Raw genomic sequence first — 16149 nt, 5'->3', positions numbered from 1 at the left:
AATAAATAAAAGACTTTTTCATTGCATTTTGTCGTTTATTTGTATTCGATTTAAAAAATTTGAGTTTAAATGTCATATTTTTGGGTCAATAGCCGAAAATATACCACGAATACACATCCATACATAGTTCAAGAATCTGATTTATTTTGTGCAAGTACTTCGCAATATATATGTATGTATATTAGGTGAGGTCTGTCGCAAGTCGTATGATGGCAGCCGAATACAAACCGAACCGAACCGAAACTGGGCCACTTGGATGACTTTTGTGTATTTGTAGATGTTCAGTGAGGATGCCAGCAGTCAAGAAAGTGGCACAGTTGACAGTTTGGTGGTTAGCTGTTTCAGTACACTGTTTGTCAGTGAGTTTATCATAATATCAAATAAAAAATGTGCACACATACATTATAAATGAACGTAAATAAATGGATAAAATTGTAAAAATTATAAAATATTGTACATTTTGCTTATGTGTAAGTATGTTTGGCAACAGAATTTCGTTTATCTCTAAAGTACATATATGTAATAGTTAGGTAATATACGATCATAAGAGAGCTAATTACTATCTCTGCTAGTATTACATAGTATCTTGCCCTCCCAACTGTTTGTTGCTCTTCAATTTTCAAAAATATATATATGCATGTTCGTGTGCGAAGAATGAATACTTATAAGATGATATATATTTGATGACCAGTCTAATAATTATTATTATTATTTTTTTTTCGTTTTTTTGCACACAACTCTGATTAGAATTTGTGTGGGTATATATGTAGATGTTCGCAAATTTTCGAAATATAGCTTAGGCCTCGGAGCTCAAGACATTTACCGAAAATGCACACAAGCTTTCACCCTTTTTGGACACAGCCTTTGCCTGATATTGTCCCACATCATCTAAGGTACATTTATTTACAGCAAACTTATAGCGATTGCCATCCTTAGTAAATGAGTATCGGGAGCGTGCTTCATCTATGGGTTTTCCGTCCTTCAACCAAGCCAAGTTAATTAGCTCGCCGTCGGATTCACATTCGAAAGTGGCGTTTTCTCCCTCCGTAACCGAAACGGAAACTGGGAATTTAACAAATGTCGGCACCTTCGGTTCGTCTCCAGGTACATTGACATTAATTGTACAAGTACTGAACGATTCGCCAGCATCGTTGAATGCCTCGCATGTATAGGTGCCGCCGTCCTCAGGAAAGATTTCGGCGATTTGTAGACGATAGATATTTGCCTCATTCGAATATTGGAAGTCCTTGCTTGGCTTTATTTCCTTATTGTTGTGCAGCCAAACGACATCAAAATGGTCAGCGCCAATAATGCGACAAGCCAATGTTACCGCATCCCCGTCCTTAACAAATCTCGATTCCAAGTGGCTAACTATCTTAGGTGGCTTGTCACTGCCAGTTGGCAGACGTTTGCTTGACTGCTTATCCAAAGCTGAATGAAAATTAAAGGGGGATATACAAAGAATATATGAATTAAGACTTAATTCAAAAAGAAAAAAACACTTACGTTTAATTGTTAGCTTGCACTTTGTTTCGACAGAGCTAATCGAGTTTGTCGCCGTGCATGAAAAGACTCCTTCATCTTCAGGGAAGACTTCATGAATAGTGAGCGTTGCAATGCCATTTTTGTATTTAAGATCCATTATTTCAGACGAGGATATCGATTTGCCATTCTTGGACCACGTTATTTGTGGTTCCGGGTCGCCTTTTACGTGGCAAGTCAACAGCAACTGCTCGCCATCGCGTATTGTCAAATCGTGAAGTGGCTTTGTAAACTCTGGTTTACACATTAAGGAATCGTCGGGAGGAACTGTGTGCAATAATCATAATTCATAATTAATCACATCATCTATTCAATTTTGGTAACTTAAGGTACGTACGTATCAGCTCTTTGGTGGCACTACGAGATCGTGATGGGCTGCCGGGTGCCTGTAAGCTACTTGCCGCATATTTCTTTTTGCTTGAAATGCTATTCTGTGTTGAGGAACTTGAGTTTGTGACGACAGTCTGAGAAAATTGCGTCCGGTTACTGGATCAATTTCACAAATATTTAAAAACTTAGCATTCATTTACCTTGCCATCCGATGTCGATCTAGTGGAGCTTGATGTCTGCTGCGAGTTGCTGGAAGTGGCTGACGATGTAAACTGGCGGGTTGTTATAATCGGGGGTGGTGTTGGCTTGAAGTGCTGCTCTATATACTTGCGATCTAAATATGATTTAAGATATGTGTTATATATATATATATATTTGTATATATAGGGTTTCAAGCAACAAAATCTAACAATATAATGTTTATTAAGTATTCTCGTTGGGATAATGGGACGTCATTAAGGATACTGCTCGTTCAACTTTAACTTCAATTTAATACTTATGCATGCTTAGTAACTTGTTGGGAATAGTGGAATTGCATACATACATCACATATACAATACATTTATCAAATGTAAAATACATGCAATTCTTATTCAAATTTGTGGTGGCTATCTTTAAAAATCAACTCCAGAAAACTGATGAGTTTGTTTCGAAAACGATTTTTAAGAACAAATTTATATTATTATTATTTTTTTTAGGTAGTAGAGGAGGTTTAGATGCCATTCAGGATAATGTCAGGATAATTCAGTTAAAATACTACCCAAACATATTGTATACGAGTATGCATGCTTAAAAGTAAGTTTAGTCGAGTTTATTATAAAAAATTACCTCCTGAGTAAAGGAAGTTGTGTGCAAGTTCTGCCTGCTCAGGCGTAACCCATTCTCCTGCAGATAGTTATCATGTTGTGAATATAGGAGTATATATGTGAAAAAAAAAAGTATTTCTCATAGATAAATTCAAAATGTTTTCTATATGCACTTTTGTATTTTCTTCGAGTGCCGGGATGATATACGTCCATCCCCAGTACACTGAATAAATAAATGTAAACAGAATGTATGCTTATATGCTTGAACAGTGCCATATATATATATATATAGGCCTATTTTACATACATATTTACAGACATATATCATAGATTCTGCAAGTGTGGGTGTACTATTTAAAAATTTTCGAATTTCACATAAGATGTGATATGATTGTCAGTTAATTATAAATTACCTTCGACAATTACGACGCACGATGTCTCATCTGTTCCATGACAATTTGTTGCCTTGCAGGTGTATTTGCCAGAGTCTGAGGGCTTGCAATCAATTATTTCCATTGTGACAACACCATCCGAGTGGGTCATGGCGTACTCGTATTTACTCAGCTCACGACCGTCCTTGTACCATTTAACAGTGGGAACTGGCTTGCCGCTTAGACAACAGAGTAGCTTACATGTGTCACGGGCTTGCATGACGCGTGGACGTAGTAGGAATGTAAAACTGGGCGCCGACTCGGATTCCTCCTGCCAGAATGTATATGGCAAGGGTTCACGGCGGCGAACCGGTGTTGATTCGGTTCGATATCTTGGCTGTTCTTTTGGCAGTGGATGAACATTGAGGAAAACAACTTCTTCTCTGGAACCATAGTGGTTTTCGGCGCGTATTATATATTCACCACGATCATCAAGTTTCACTCGATTGATTATAAAGTAATAGTCGTCTCCAGCATACCGTTTCATGAACTTAACGCTCTGTCTCAGTTCAATATTATTGTGTGACCAAGTAAGTGTGGGTGTCGCGATCGCAATGCATCGGCAATAGAATTTAACGCTTTGGCCTTCATAACAGAACTGCGATGACGGCCGAATGACAAATCGTGGAGCGGCTTGTCGACGATCGAACACGGCATCATGCATTTTATATTTTTCCATTAGAAGTTTTCGCAGTGATGAATACTCAGACAAGCGACCAATTGGCAGTAGATATTTTCCAAAGTCCTCGTACTTCTTTCTCAGTTTCTCGCGGTATGCTAGATAACGATCGCGAGCAATCTTTTGGTTGAGCTCTCTATGGTCTCCCGTTAACCATGGATGCAAGAGGCATTCGTGGGCAGTCATTCGTTTCTCTTTGCTGGCAATAAGCAGTTTTCTTATAAAATCTTTACCCTCATCGGAAATGTGCTTGAAAGCTTCCATATCGAAATCCCAATCACAGGCTTTAACATTCTTAAGTGTCTGTATATCGTTGTCTCCAGCGAAAGGCGAAAGTCCACTTAGGCTATATATGAAATGGGAATTGTTTTTTTTTTTGTTAGTTTTCGTAAAGCATTATTCAAAAATATGAGTCCACTTACAGAACATAGGCTAGCACTCCCGTTGCCCACATATCCGTATAAAATCCAACCGGTTCTCGGTTGACAATTTCGGGAGCTGCAAATTCGGCTGTGCCAGTTGTGATTTTAACCACCTCGTTTGGATCCAACCGTGTGGCTAAACCGAAATCAATTAGCTTGACGTTAGTACTACTGCGAGTCTGGCACATTATATTTTCAGGCTTTATATCCAGGTGGATAATATTTTTCTCATGCATATGCCGGATTCCTTCGCAGATTTGACGCATATAGTTGATAACTTCCGCTTCAGTCATCACGTAACCCTCAGCCGTAATGCGCTCAAATAGTTCTCCACCAGATAAGCTAAATAATGTTGAAGATAAAAACAAAGTGATTATGTTGAGGAAATAGCTAGAGATAAATAGCTAGAGATATACTCACAATTCTAGTATGAGGACCATTTCGTCATCGTCTTCGAACGCATCGTGTAGGTTTATTAGTTTTTGGTGATGTAACTGATTCATAATGTCGATCTCACGTCGAATCAGGTCTTTTTCAACAGCATGCGATACAGGTATAAATTTGGCAGCGAAAATATTTCCAGTGCTACGCTCCCGACATCTGTGTACAACTCCGAACGCTCCATTTCCTATCTCCTCAAGAATATCGTATCTACTGTAAACACTATCGTGCGAAATTTCAACTGGCTGTGGCACGAATTTCGAATATATGTCAAATACATATGAATCGTAATCTTTAATTGGGCCGTCAGCCTTGCCACGTATCCTTTTGCCACTCTCATCCAATTCCCACTTACGCTCGACCTGTTTTTTCTTAATCGATTCCTTTGTTTTGATCAATGTGCTTATATCTGATGCATCAGAGCGGCCGTAAACATTATCGGCGAAAACTCGGAAGTCATATTCCTTGCCTGGCGTCAGGCCAGTAACGGCCATTGATGTGAAACGCGTATTTCCTACACGTATCCACGATGAAAGCGGATGTTCACGGCGCTCAACAAGGTAATTTGTAATATCACTGCCGCCATCCCAGATGGGGGCCTTCCAGCTCAGGGACAACGAATCTGTGCCAATACTTTCGACCAATGGGAAGCGTGGCGGATCTGGTCTATCACTTATTTGAACTTGGATTATAGCTGTATCCGAGCCCAGTTCGTTCTCCGCTGTGATTCGGTATGGGCCGGAGTCTAAGCGCGATCCATCACGAATAGTCAACACGGCGTGTCGTTCCTTTACCTCAACATTGTAGTGACCGCCAGATTCGATATTTTCACCTTCTCTGACCCAGTGTATGCGTGGCTTGGGGAAACCAGTGAATGGTATTTTAATCACAACATTTTCACCCTTATCAAAGTATGCAGTGTCTCTAAATCGTGGTGGGACGTTCAACTTTGGTGCAGCTGTAAAATGTCAATACACGAATTAATTTAGCTCTCTACAAAAAAAAAATTGTAAAACTTATTAGCTCCACAAGGGTATTATAACTTCGGCATGCCGAAGATTTTCCAACTTTCTCGACTTAATGGAAACGAGGCAAGCTATCGATAATTGGAATCTATCGACTCAGCTTTATTATTACTGACTAATTAATCGGACGGAAAATGTAGCTTACAATATTTGAGTGAATCATTAGACTCAAATACTTACTCATAATGGCAAGAGCTGCACGAGTTGACTTGGCGCCAGCTTTGTTAACAGCACGGCAAACATATTCATCAGCGTCCTCTCCAAACACATCGTTAATGTTGAGGAAATGATTGTCGTCGCCCTCAGAGTAGATGTGATAGCGGGCGCCGCTTGTTATCTCACGCGCTCCCTTATACCAGGTAATGGTTGGTCGGGGTACGCCAGTAATTGTGCATGTAAACTGTGCGTTGTGGTTTTGGATGCAATTCGCATCGCGTAGCGGCTTAATAATAATTGGAGCCGTTGCCGCCTTTGGATCTACAATTTTAACCACCTGAGAAGCGGTTGATTCCTTCGATATGCCAGCGATATTTTGGGCGAACACGCGGAACTCGTACTGACGTCCTTCAATCAGATTATGGCAGTTAATTTGGTTGGCGGCGCTAATGATGGGGTTAACTCGTTGCCAGGTATCGCTGCCAACTTCACGCTTGTCGACCCAGTAGCCTTGAATATGTGCACCACCATCCGATTCTGGCTTAGACCATTCCAAATGGACAAAGTCTCCGCCAATCTCGGTGATTTCTGGAATGCCCGGCGGTGAAGGCGGATCGATTGGTGCTTTAGCACGAATCGGATTCAAGCCTTCCAATGGTGCCCCAATGCCGTTCTCATTTACTGCCATTACGCGGAATATATACTCTTGGTTCTCAAGTAGGCCCTGCACATTAAACGATGTATCCTTGCATGAGCTGGACACAGTGATCCAGTGTGGAGACGATATATCTTTACGTTCGACTACATAATGTGTTATCCTAAGGCCACCATCGTAGGCTGGCGGCCGCCAAGCCAATGTGCACGAGTGCTTATTAATGTGGGAAATTCCCATAGGCCCAACGGGTGCCGATGGCAGACCAGTAATACGTGCATCAAAATGTCCGGTAGCACTACCAGAATCATTGCTGAGCTCGATTTGATAGTTGCCAGCATCACTTTTAACAATATCACGTATAAATATAGCAATATAATCATCAAAGATAGTATATTTGAAATGTGATTCATCAGTCACATCGGAGATAAGCTCGTTATTTTTCGTTATCTTCACCGAAAGTGGCTGATCGCCCGAATAGTAGACCTTGATCTTTGTATTATCGCCCTCCGGTAGATACAACTCACTGGGACATCTGTTTATAATCGGCGGTGAGCCTACTTTAAGATATCCAGACGTATGCACAAATCCAAGTGAGTTAATTGCCTCGCAAGTGTAGTCACCATCATCGCCGGATTGTACAGTTGTTATGTGTAGCCTGAAAACGCCGTCTTTACTATCACATGTAAATCGTCCACCAGGTTGCATCTGTATCTCCCTGCCGTTCCTTAGCCATCTGGCTGTGGGGCTTGGTTTACCAGAGGCAGCACATTGCAGTGTGAAATCTCTGCCAGATGGTGCTATCCTGTCCTGCAACCGCGATATCCAATCTGGTTTTTCGCCGCCCAAGACTTCGCATACTTTGATAGGCATTGTGCATAGACTTGGCTCTGAACGCCCGGCAGCATTAATGGCAAAAATCCGGAATTCATAATCGCCCATTTCGATAAGGTTGATGACAGTGAATTCCGTATCCAACACATTGTAATCATTACATTTTACCCAAACAGCACCGCCAATATCTCTACGTTCGATTATGTAGCCCGTGATACGGGATCCGCCATCGCTGATTGGCTTCTCCCATTTGAGATCGACATAATTCTTGCCCACTTTCGTTACTTGCGGAGTGCCTGGAGGCGCGGGTACATTAAATTTACCCTTCAATTTAAATCTTAAGGATGGTGGCGATGGCTTACTGTAGCCGGCAGCATTCTTCGCTTTAATTCGGAATTCATATTCGCTGCCATTTGTTAGGTTGTACAATTGATATTTTGTGTCTTTTATTAAATACTCATATGTATTCCACGAGGAGTCATTAACAATGTCCCGGTATTCAATTTGGTAACCTTGAATGCGAGATCCGCCATCACTAGCAGGTCGTGTCCATATCAATGTAACATTGCCAGAGTCCCAATCGATTACCTTGGGCTGGCCAGGCTCATCGGGAACAGTGAACTGATGTTTGGCTGTAATCGGTTCCGGTATTTCGAGCGGATCTGATAGTCCATATTGATTCTCAGCTCGAACACGGAAGTGGTATTTATGATTAGGCTCCAGACCCATAACATCATAGTGGGTATTACGCACGAAACTACTAACCTTCACCCATGTTCCACTGGTGTCCAATTTCTCCACAACATAGTTTGTGATTGGTGAGCCTCCATCGTCGAGTGGAGTCTTCCAGGCGAGTGTGCAAGTATCTGGAGTAATATCATAGGCATTTAATGGACCTTGTGGTGGGCCAGGTCTGTCGACAACAGTCACATGACACGATGCAGTGTCAGAGCCTTTGCTGTTTGCCAAAGTAATTGTATACGATCCAGTTTCGGATCGTTTGGCGCATTTATTGTGATATACGGAGCTATAATCATCAGTATCAAATCGGATGCGCTCATCGGGAGACACCTCGATGCCATTGATATTCCAGGACGGTACCGGTCGAGGGTTCGCATGGTATGGAACTGTAATATGGAACTCTTCTCCGGCAATAACAGTCATATCACGGATCGATAAGTCAGATGTTATCTTGGGAGCATGTGGTGGCCGGCGACAGTAAATTAAATCGCTTGACGCGCTGAAAGGCGATTGACCCGCTGCATTGACAGCAGCCACTCTGAATTCATATTCAGCGTTCTCAATCAAGTTGGGTATCTTACAGGTCAGATCTGGGCAGAGGGCATGAATGGCCTTCGTCCATTTGTCTTCGCTCAACAGGCGTTTCTCAATAACGTATCCAGTAATCGGCGATCCACCATCATGCTTGGGCTTAGACCAGGCAATGGTTATGCTATCCTCTGTGGAATCAATTCCACGTGGTATTCCGGGTGCATTTGGAACGTCAAATGGATGTCTTGCTCTAATGGGCTCGGAAGTATTCGCTGGATCCGATTGGCCGTATTTATTCTCGGCAATTACACGGAAATCATACTCTTTACCAATTGAAAGATTGCGTATACGCACAAATGGTACCGTACAATAACTGCTGACCTTGGTCCATGTAGAGGATCGCGCCTCTTTTTTCTCAATAATGTAATTTTGAACAGGGGCACCACCATCATCTCTTGGCGGGTTCCAATACAATGTCAAAGAATCACCGGCAAATTCATCAGCCCGTAAATTAGTTGGTGGACCAGGTCGATCCAAAACCTTTACGTTTATGGTAGCCGTATCGAAACCTGATGGATTCTTAAGTTGTAAACGATATTGCCCTGAGTCTGAACGCTTCGAGTTCTTTACTACAAATGAAGCAGCTTCATCAGTTAAGTGTTGGTGCACACGTTGGTCATCATCCAACACAGTATCATTCGAGTACCATGATGCAGTCGGTTTTGGGAAAGCCACGTATGGTACATGAATGCTAAAGTCGTCGCCGGCACGGCAAATAATATCGCGAACGCCTCCTAGATCCATATGTGGTTTATTTGGTTGCTCTTCAATCGTTATGGGCTGTGATGGCTTCGAAGGATCTGAGCGGCCGACATCATTTTCAGCAATGACGCGGAACGAATATTCTTCGCCTTCCTTTAAATCTGGTACCCTGTACACAGTTGAATGAATTGGTATGTCGTTAACAGGTTTCCAATCCTTCGAATTTTTGGGCCGCATTTCAATGTAATATCCTTTAATTTTGGATTTGCCATCGTTTCGCGGTGGCCGCCAGGATAATGTGACACTATCCTTTGTGATACGATCTGGCTTTGGTGGTTCGGGTGGGTCGGGACGATACCGCTGCAGTTCAGCGGTCATAGGTTCCGATGGCTTGGATGGGCTACCCGGGCCAGCCTCATTGACCGCTATTACGCGGAATTCATATCGGGCACCTTCACGCAAATCGGGCACTGTATAGCTGGTGTTCGGTGTTGGATAGTTATTACATTTAATCCATTCGCCACCGCGTTCTCTTCTTTCCACAATATATCCGGAAATCGGCTTGCCACCGCAATAGTCTGGTGGATGCCACTCCAAAGATGCTGAGCTGGGTGTATAGGCCACGACTTGCGGCTGTGTGGGCGCACCTGGCGGGTCAAATGGTGACTTTGCTACAACTGGCTTACCTTCCAAAGCATCAGAAACACCATATATGTTTTCAGCCCTAACCCGGAACACATACTTTTTGCCTTCGGTAAGTCCTTTTACAGTGTAATTCGTTTTCGGACAGTAGCCAGGCACGGGCTTCCAGTCATCAACACCGAACTCGGTAAATTCAATGATATAGCCAGTTATCTCGCTACCGCCATCATCTTTTGGTGGATTCCACTGCAATGAAATGTGATCAGGAGCAGTCTCAGTGTAGGTTAATGGACCTTCAGGTGGCGTCGGCTTGTCAACAACAATTATCTCAATATCAGCAGAGTCTTTGCCAAATTCGTTAGTTGCCGAAATTTTATATACACCAGAGTCCTGTCTGGTTGAATCGTCAATGCGGAAAATGGTTCGCTCGGAATTGGTATCATATGAGACTTTTTTCGATTCTGGTAATTTCATATCGCCGCGCTTCCATTCGATCGATGGCGTTGGTGCACCAGATATTGGTATATTAACATTGACGGGCTCCCCAGCACGAACCTTAATACGTCTGCCAACCAAGCCATCCAGATAGAGTCTTGGCTTCTCTCGCATTGGACGTGCATTGAATGTGCTTGACGGCTCGGAGGGCTTGCTGTTGCCTGCTGCATTAACAGCAGACACCCTGTATTGATATTGATGATTTGGTGATACTCGATCATCTCTATATTCGGTTGTTGGTACAGGTTCACCGTTTATTTTAATCCATCGACCAGTATTAACATCGCGACGCTCAATATCGTAGCCAAGTATTGGTGAGCCACCATTGCTGATCGGCTGTTTCCATTTAATAGTAATATGATCCTTATCGCTGTCAGATAATTCTGGTTTACCGGGTGCTCCAGGTACGGTGTATTGATTTTTAGCAACAACAGGTTGCTCCGATGTTAGTGGATCAGAACGTCCCTGTAAGTTTTCAGCCATTACTCTAAATTCGTATTTTGTACCTTCCAGGAGTCTTGGGACAACCGCATGGTTGTACTTTGCGTTAACAAAGGAAACGGCAGGCACCCAACCTCCGCCATGTGTTAAGTCGCGTTTCTCAATGACATATGCAGATATTTCAGAGCCTCCATTATCCTTTGGTGGCTTCCAAGATATGGTAACAGAGTTAGCAGTAATTTCTTCATACTCTAATGGGCCATCTGGTGGACCGGGACGATCGAGAACAATTAGCTCGAAGCTACCCTCGTCTATGCCAGAATCATTACGTAAAAGCAAATGATAAATTCCAGAATCTGAGCGTTGACAATTGACTGTATGGACCACCGTGTGGTGTCCAATTGTGGTAATGGTCGATCTTTCATTGGATTTTAATGGATTAAATTTGTGTGTCCAAATCGCTTCTGGCGCTGGTTCGCCAATAAAATCAATATCGATGTGGAATATAAGTCCAGCCTTAATACGCACTTCATGTAGTGGCGTTATGATCTTCGGCGCCAAAAAGCGTGGCTTAGCCATTATCATATCGGATGGCTCAGATGGCTCTGACTGGCCAGCTTGATTAACAGCAATTATTCTAAACTCATATTCTTGGCCCTCGACGAGATCTGGAACAGTTGCTGTTGTTTTGTTTGGTGGTACATGTACAACATTTACCCAGTATGGGCTGCCCTTTTCCTTCTTTTGTATAATATATTCTGTTAGAGGTGCACCACCATCCGATTTTGGTACGGCCCATTGTAGATCAACATGATCGCGATCCCAATCGGTGACAATTGGTTTACCTGGTGCATCGGGTTCATCGAACTCATTTTTGGCAATTATACTCTTGGAAGCTTCCAATGGCTCGGATTCGCCAATAGCGTTGACCGCCTTAACACGGAATAAATATTCTTTGCGATGGACGAGTCTTATCACATCATGGACTGGATGTGTACTCATTCCAGCATCTGACCATGTACCTCTAGACAAATCCATTTTTTCAATAATGTAATGCAGTATTGGTGAGCCGCCATCATCATCTGGAACATGCCATGCCAAATGGCAGCCATCCCTTGTGATTTTTGATATGTCCAGTGGACCCTTTGGCGTTGATGGCCGATCGAGAACGGTTGCATGTGCCGATGCATCAAATGAGCCGTGCTCGTTTTTCAGTATTATTGTGTATCGACCCTCGTCTGTTCGGAGTGCAGATGGTATTTCAAAGGTCAGCTCATTTTGGAAAAGATTTGAATCAATTCGGGTACTTGGTTCAATTTCTTTGCCATTGAATAGCCATTTGATGGTGGGTCGAGGAGAAGCTTCTATTGGAAGCGTCCAACCCAGTCGCTTGCCAGCATGTACAGTTATGTCATTTAATAGCGACTTGTCAAAGAATGGAGCCAGGAAACGGGGCTTGCAGATAATAGTGCCAGAAGGATCTGATGGATCGCTCTGTCCGCCACGATTTACAGCGATTACACGGAACTCATACTCCCCGCCATCAGTCAGATCGGGTATATGGGCCTTTCGCTCATCGCCGGGTATCACAGCAGCACGCTCCCATTGGCCGAATTTGGGTCTCCTTTCCACAATATATGAAGTAATTGGTGCACCACCATCCCGTTTCGGAGCGGCCCATTCCAAGTCCACAAAGTCCTTGCCCCAATCGGCAGCTTGTGGCTGACCTGGCTTATCCGGATGCGAGTATGGGTCCTTAGCCGTAATGGCTTGGGAAGTAGTTAATGGTTGAGACTGTCCCTGCTTGTTAACAGCACGCACTCTAAAGTTATAATCATGGTTTTCAATGAGATTGTCAGCACGAATCTCGGTGCCAGCACATTCGCCAACTGGTACCCAACGCATTGCTTCATTATCCATTTTCTCAACAACATAATGAGTTATCTCGGAGCCTCCATCATCTTTGGGTGGTCTCCAACGTAATGTCATTGAGTTTTTGGTGACTTCATCGCCACGTAGTGGACCTTCAGGTGCAGTTGGTACATCTAAAACTGTCACTTTCACAGTGTGCTTATCAATGCCGTTAATATTACGAGCAACCAAGGTGTATGATCCCGTATCTGCTCGTTTAGCATCAAGAACTCGTAATTTTGTACGATCATCGTAATTAGAAATTTTCACACGATCTGTATTTATAACCATGTTATCTTCATGAGACCATTCCTTGCTTGGAATTGGCTCTCCACTAACTGGCACATCAAATTCAAATACGTTTCCAGCTCGAATTTTAATATCTAACATGAAATTCCTATCAATCTTTGGTGCCACGTTCTTTGCACGCGCAACATGAGGTTCAGTTGCATCGCTAGGAACACCCGGGCCAGCTTTGTTGACGGCCCTCACACGGAATTCATATTTAACACCTTCAATCAAGTCGGGCACATGTCCGCTGGTTACATCGCCATCGATCTCTGCGCACTGTTCCCAATTTGGTGAGTACTTATCACGCTTTTCAATTATGTAACCGCTTATAGGGGATCCACCATCGCTTTCTGGCCTTGCCCATTCCAAATCGACAAAATCTTTGTCAAAATCTTTAATTGATGGTGTACCAGGCTTGGTAGGCTCGTCATATGGGTTTTTAGCTTCAGTCGCATGAGGTGTGGTAAGTGGATCTGATGTGCCCTGACGATTCTTGGCACGCACTCTAAACTTATATTTATGCCCTGGCGTTAAGCCCTTTACTTTGAGGCTGGTGACTGGTCCATCTGTCTCGCCGGCTGGTACCCAGCGGCCAGTTGCTTCATCCATTTTTTCAACAACATAGTTTTCGATAGGCTGACCGCCATCATCGTCCGGTGGATTCCAGTTGAGCGTGCATCCTTCTGCATGAACATCGTCCACCTTGAGTGGGCCATTCGGAGGCGATGGTTTATCAATAACAGTTACCTTAACGTCAGCACTGTCTTCGCCGTTATAGTTTTCAGCATGCACAGTATAGAGACCAGAATCAGAGCGGGTCGCATTTGTAACTTTCAGCTTGGTATTGTAATCGACATGGGTAACCTTGATGTTATCTTTCGAATAGACCTCTTTTTTTTTAAGTAGCCATTTAGTTTTTGGTGCTGGTTCTCCAGAGACCTTGCAATCAAATGTGAATGCTTGTCCAGCCTTGATACGCACTTCAATTAGATTGGAGCGATCAATAACTGGGGGCTTATTGCGTGATTTTGCAACAATGGGAGCCGTCGCATCCGATGGCTCACCTGGGCCGGCGGCATTAATAGCGCTAACGCGGAACTCGTAGGCTTCACCTTCAGTTAGATCAGGAACAGTAGCTTTGCATTGATCGGCTGGAACTTCCAGTGCCTTCTCCCACTGTCCATATTTGTCTTTCTTTTCAACGAGGTAACCAGTTATAGGAGATCCACCATCGTTAAGTGGCGGTGTCCAAGCCAAATCGATGTGATCCTTATCCCAATCAGTTGGCCTTAGATTTTCCGGCTTACCTGGTTCGTCGAACGGATTTTTGGCAATTATTGATTCTTCGCTAACTAACGGAGCTGATTCGCCTTCTGCGTTAACAGCCGACACTCTAAATTTATATTCATTGCCGGGCGTAAGACCCGTAATGTCAGCCTGAGGCTCCGTTGAACGGCCGCATGGTAGCCAACATCCAGTTTCAGGATCTAACTTATCTATTTGGAAGTACTCAATTGGGGTGCCACCATCATCGTTAGGTCGCTTCCATTTCAGATGACATCCTTCCTTATGCACATCAGATATTTGAAGCGGTCCATTTGGTGGCGTGGGCTTATCGGTAATGTTGACGTTGATAAGCACACTGTCTTTACCCGAGCTGTTTGTTGCTGTTACCAAATATTCTCCGGAGTCACCCCGCTGAGTTGGTCGAATTACCAGTTTGGTGTAGTAGTCAGGTGTTTCGATAGTGGTGTTCTTTCCAGATTGCAATGGGTAATTCGAAAATTTCCATTCCACCTTTGGTGCCGGTTCGCCCGTAATAACAGCGTCTAACTTAAGAGCGGTTCCTGCCGATATCGTTACATCGCGTAGGTTTCTTCGGTCTATTTTAGGTGCCAGGTAGCGCGGCTTTGCTATAAATGTCTTGCTCGCGTCCGAGGGCTCGGATTGGCCGCCCTTGTTTAGGGCAATTACTCGGAACTGGTATTCATTTCCTTCAATAAGACCATTTACAGTAGCGACTGGTGAAGGAGAGTCGGTCTCCAAAGCCTTCTCCCATAGTGGACTGTACTTATCTTTAATTTCAATAATATATCCAGTAATTGGTGACCCACCATCGCTAGCTGGTTCATTCCATGCGAGCTCTGCTTTGTTGGCAGTCCAGTCAGTCGGTTCTGGCGCTCCTGGTTTCGAAGGTGCCGCTGTAAAGTTCACGTTTATTAGATTCCCTTCTATTATATCTAAGCTTACAAGCTTCAGAAAATGCATTTTTATTCATATATTCACTTACTGAATGGATCCTTAGCGATGATTGATCCCAACGTTTCAAGTGGTTCAGATTCGCCTTCCTTGTTCACTGCCTTCACTCGGAACTTGTACTCGTGACCAGGTATCAGGCCATCAACTGTTATTTCTGGTACATCACTTTTACCTACAGGTAACCAAACGCCTGTATCGGGGTCGAATTTTTCGACCAAATAACTGTCGATTGGCTCGCCGCCATCATCTTTTGGTTTTTTCCATTTAAGTTTGCAGCCGTCCTTGTGAATGTCGGATACTTCCAGCGGGCCTTCGGGCTTGCCGGGCTTAGCTGCAATTTTTCAATAAAATTATTATTTATTATTGATAGATCAAATAAATTAAAATGTATGAAAACTTATAGCTTGAGAGTTATTTAATTTGCAGTAGGCCCTAGTATAGTCATATATGTACTTACTTATGATATTAATCTGGAATTCGACTTGATCTTGACCGTAAAGATTATGCGCGGCAATTTTATATAGTCCGGTGTCCTTTCGCTCTGGATTACTGTTGATGTATTTGGTGTTGTAGGGAACATTTTCTATTTTGCTTGCAGATGTCGAGTAAACGTTCTTGCCATTTTGAGTCCAACTTATTTCGGGGGCTGGCTCACCACTGACATTAATATCCAGGAAAATTGGCTCGCCAGCCTTGATATTATAGGTGCGTATATTTTTTCGGTCAATCTTTGGTGCCACTGTTGAAATAAAATAAAA

General features: G+C 43.2%; 2 protein-coding genes across 28 annotated transcripts in view; one reads left to right on the top strand and one right to left on the bottom strand.

Annotated features, from left to right (window-relative positions):
* The window catches only part of Slip1 (SLo interacting protein 1), a 144634-nt gene that overhangs the window by 949 nt on the left and 127536 nt on the right, over positions 1-16149 (top strand). The window lies entirely within an intron of this gene.
* The window catches only part of bent (projectin protein bent), a 53571-nt gene continuing 37436 nt past the window's right edge, over positions 15-16149 (bottom strand). For 26 of the 27 annotated variants that reach the window (XM_064681480.1, XM_064681501.1, XM_064681506.1 and 23 more), the window contains 11 exons: positions 15849-16130; positions 15423-15722; positions 5857-15333; positions 4631-5609; positions 4211-4552; positions 3092-4134; positions 2701-2757; positions 2073-2206; positions 1880-2006; positions 1507-1809; positions 15-1431 (listed from right to left, as the gene is read on the bottom strand). In XM_064681480.1, the coding sequence (XP_064537550.1) occupies positions 797-1431; positions 1507-1809; positions 1880-2006; positions 2073-2206; positions 2701-2757; positions 3092-4134; positions 4211-4552; positions 4631-5609; positions 5857-15333; positions 15423-15722; positions 15849-16130 (13679 nt within the window). In that variant the 3' untranslated portion in view covers positions 15-796. The remainder of the gene's footprint in view (positions 1432-1506; positions 1810-1879; positions 2007-2072; positions 2207-2700; positions 2758-3091; positions 4135-4210; positions 4553-4630; positions 5610-5856; positions 15334-15422; positions 15723-15848; positions 16131-16149) is intronic. The other variant, XM_064681483.1, reaches the window with a different exon arrangement.

The sequence above is a fragment of the Drosophila montana genome, unplaced genomic scaffold, assembly GCF_035044405.1.
Source record: "Drosophila montana isolate Dmon_TW-CO22-7 unplaced genomic scaffold, ASM3504440v1 contig_2397_1, whole genome shotgun sequence".
Taxonomy (NCBI): Eukaryota; Metazoa; Arthropoda; class Insecta; order Diptera; family Drosophilidae; genus Drosophila; species Drosophila montana.
The sequence above is the reverse complement of the archived record's forward strand: the minus strand, read 5'-3'. Positions and strand labels throughout refer to the sequence as shown.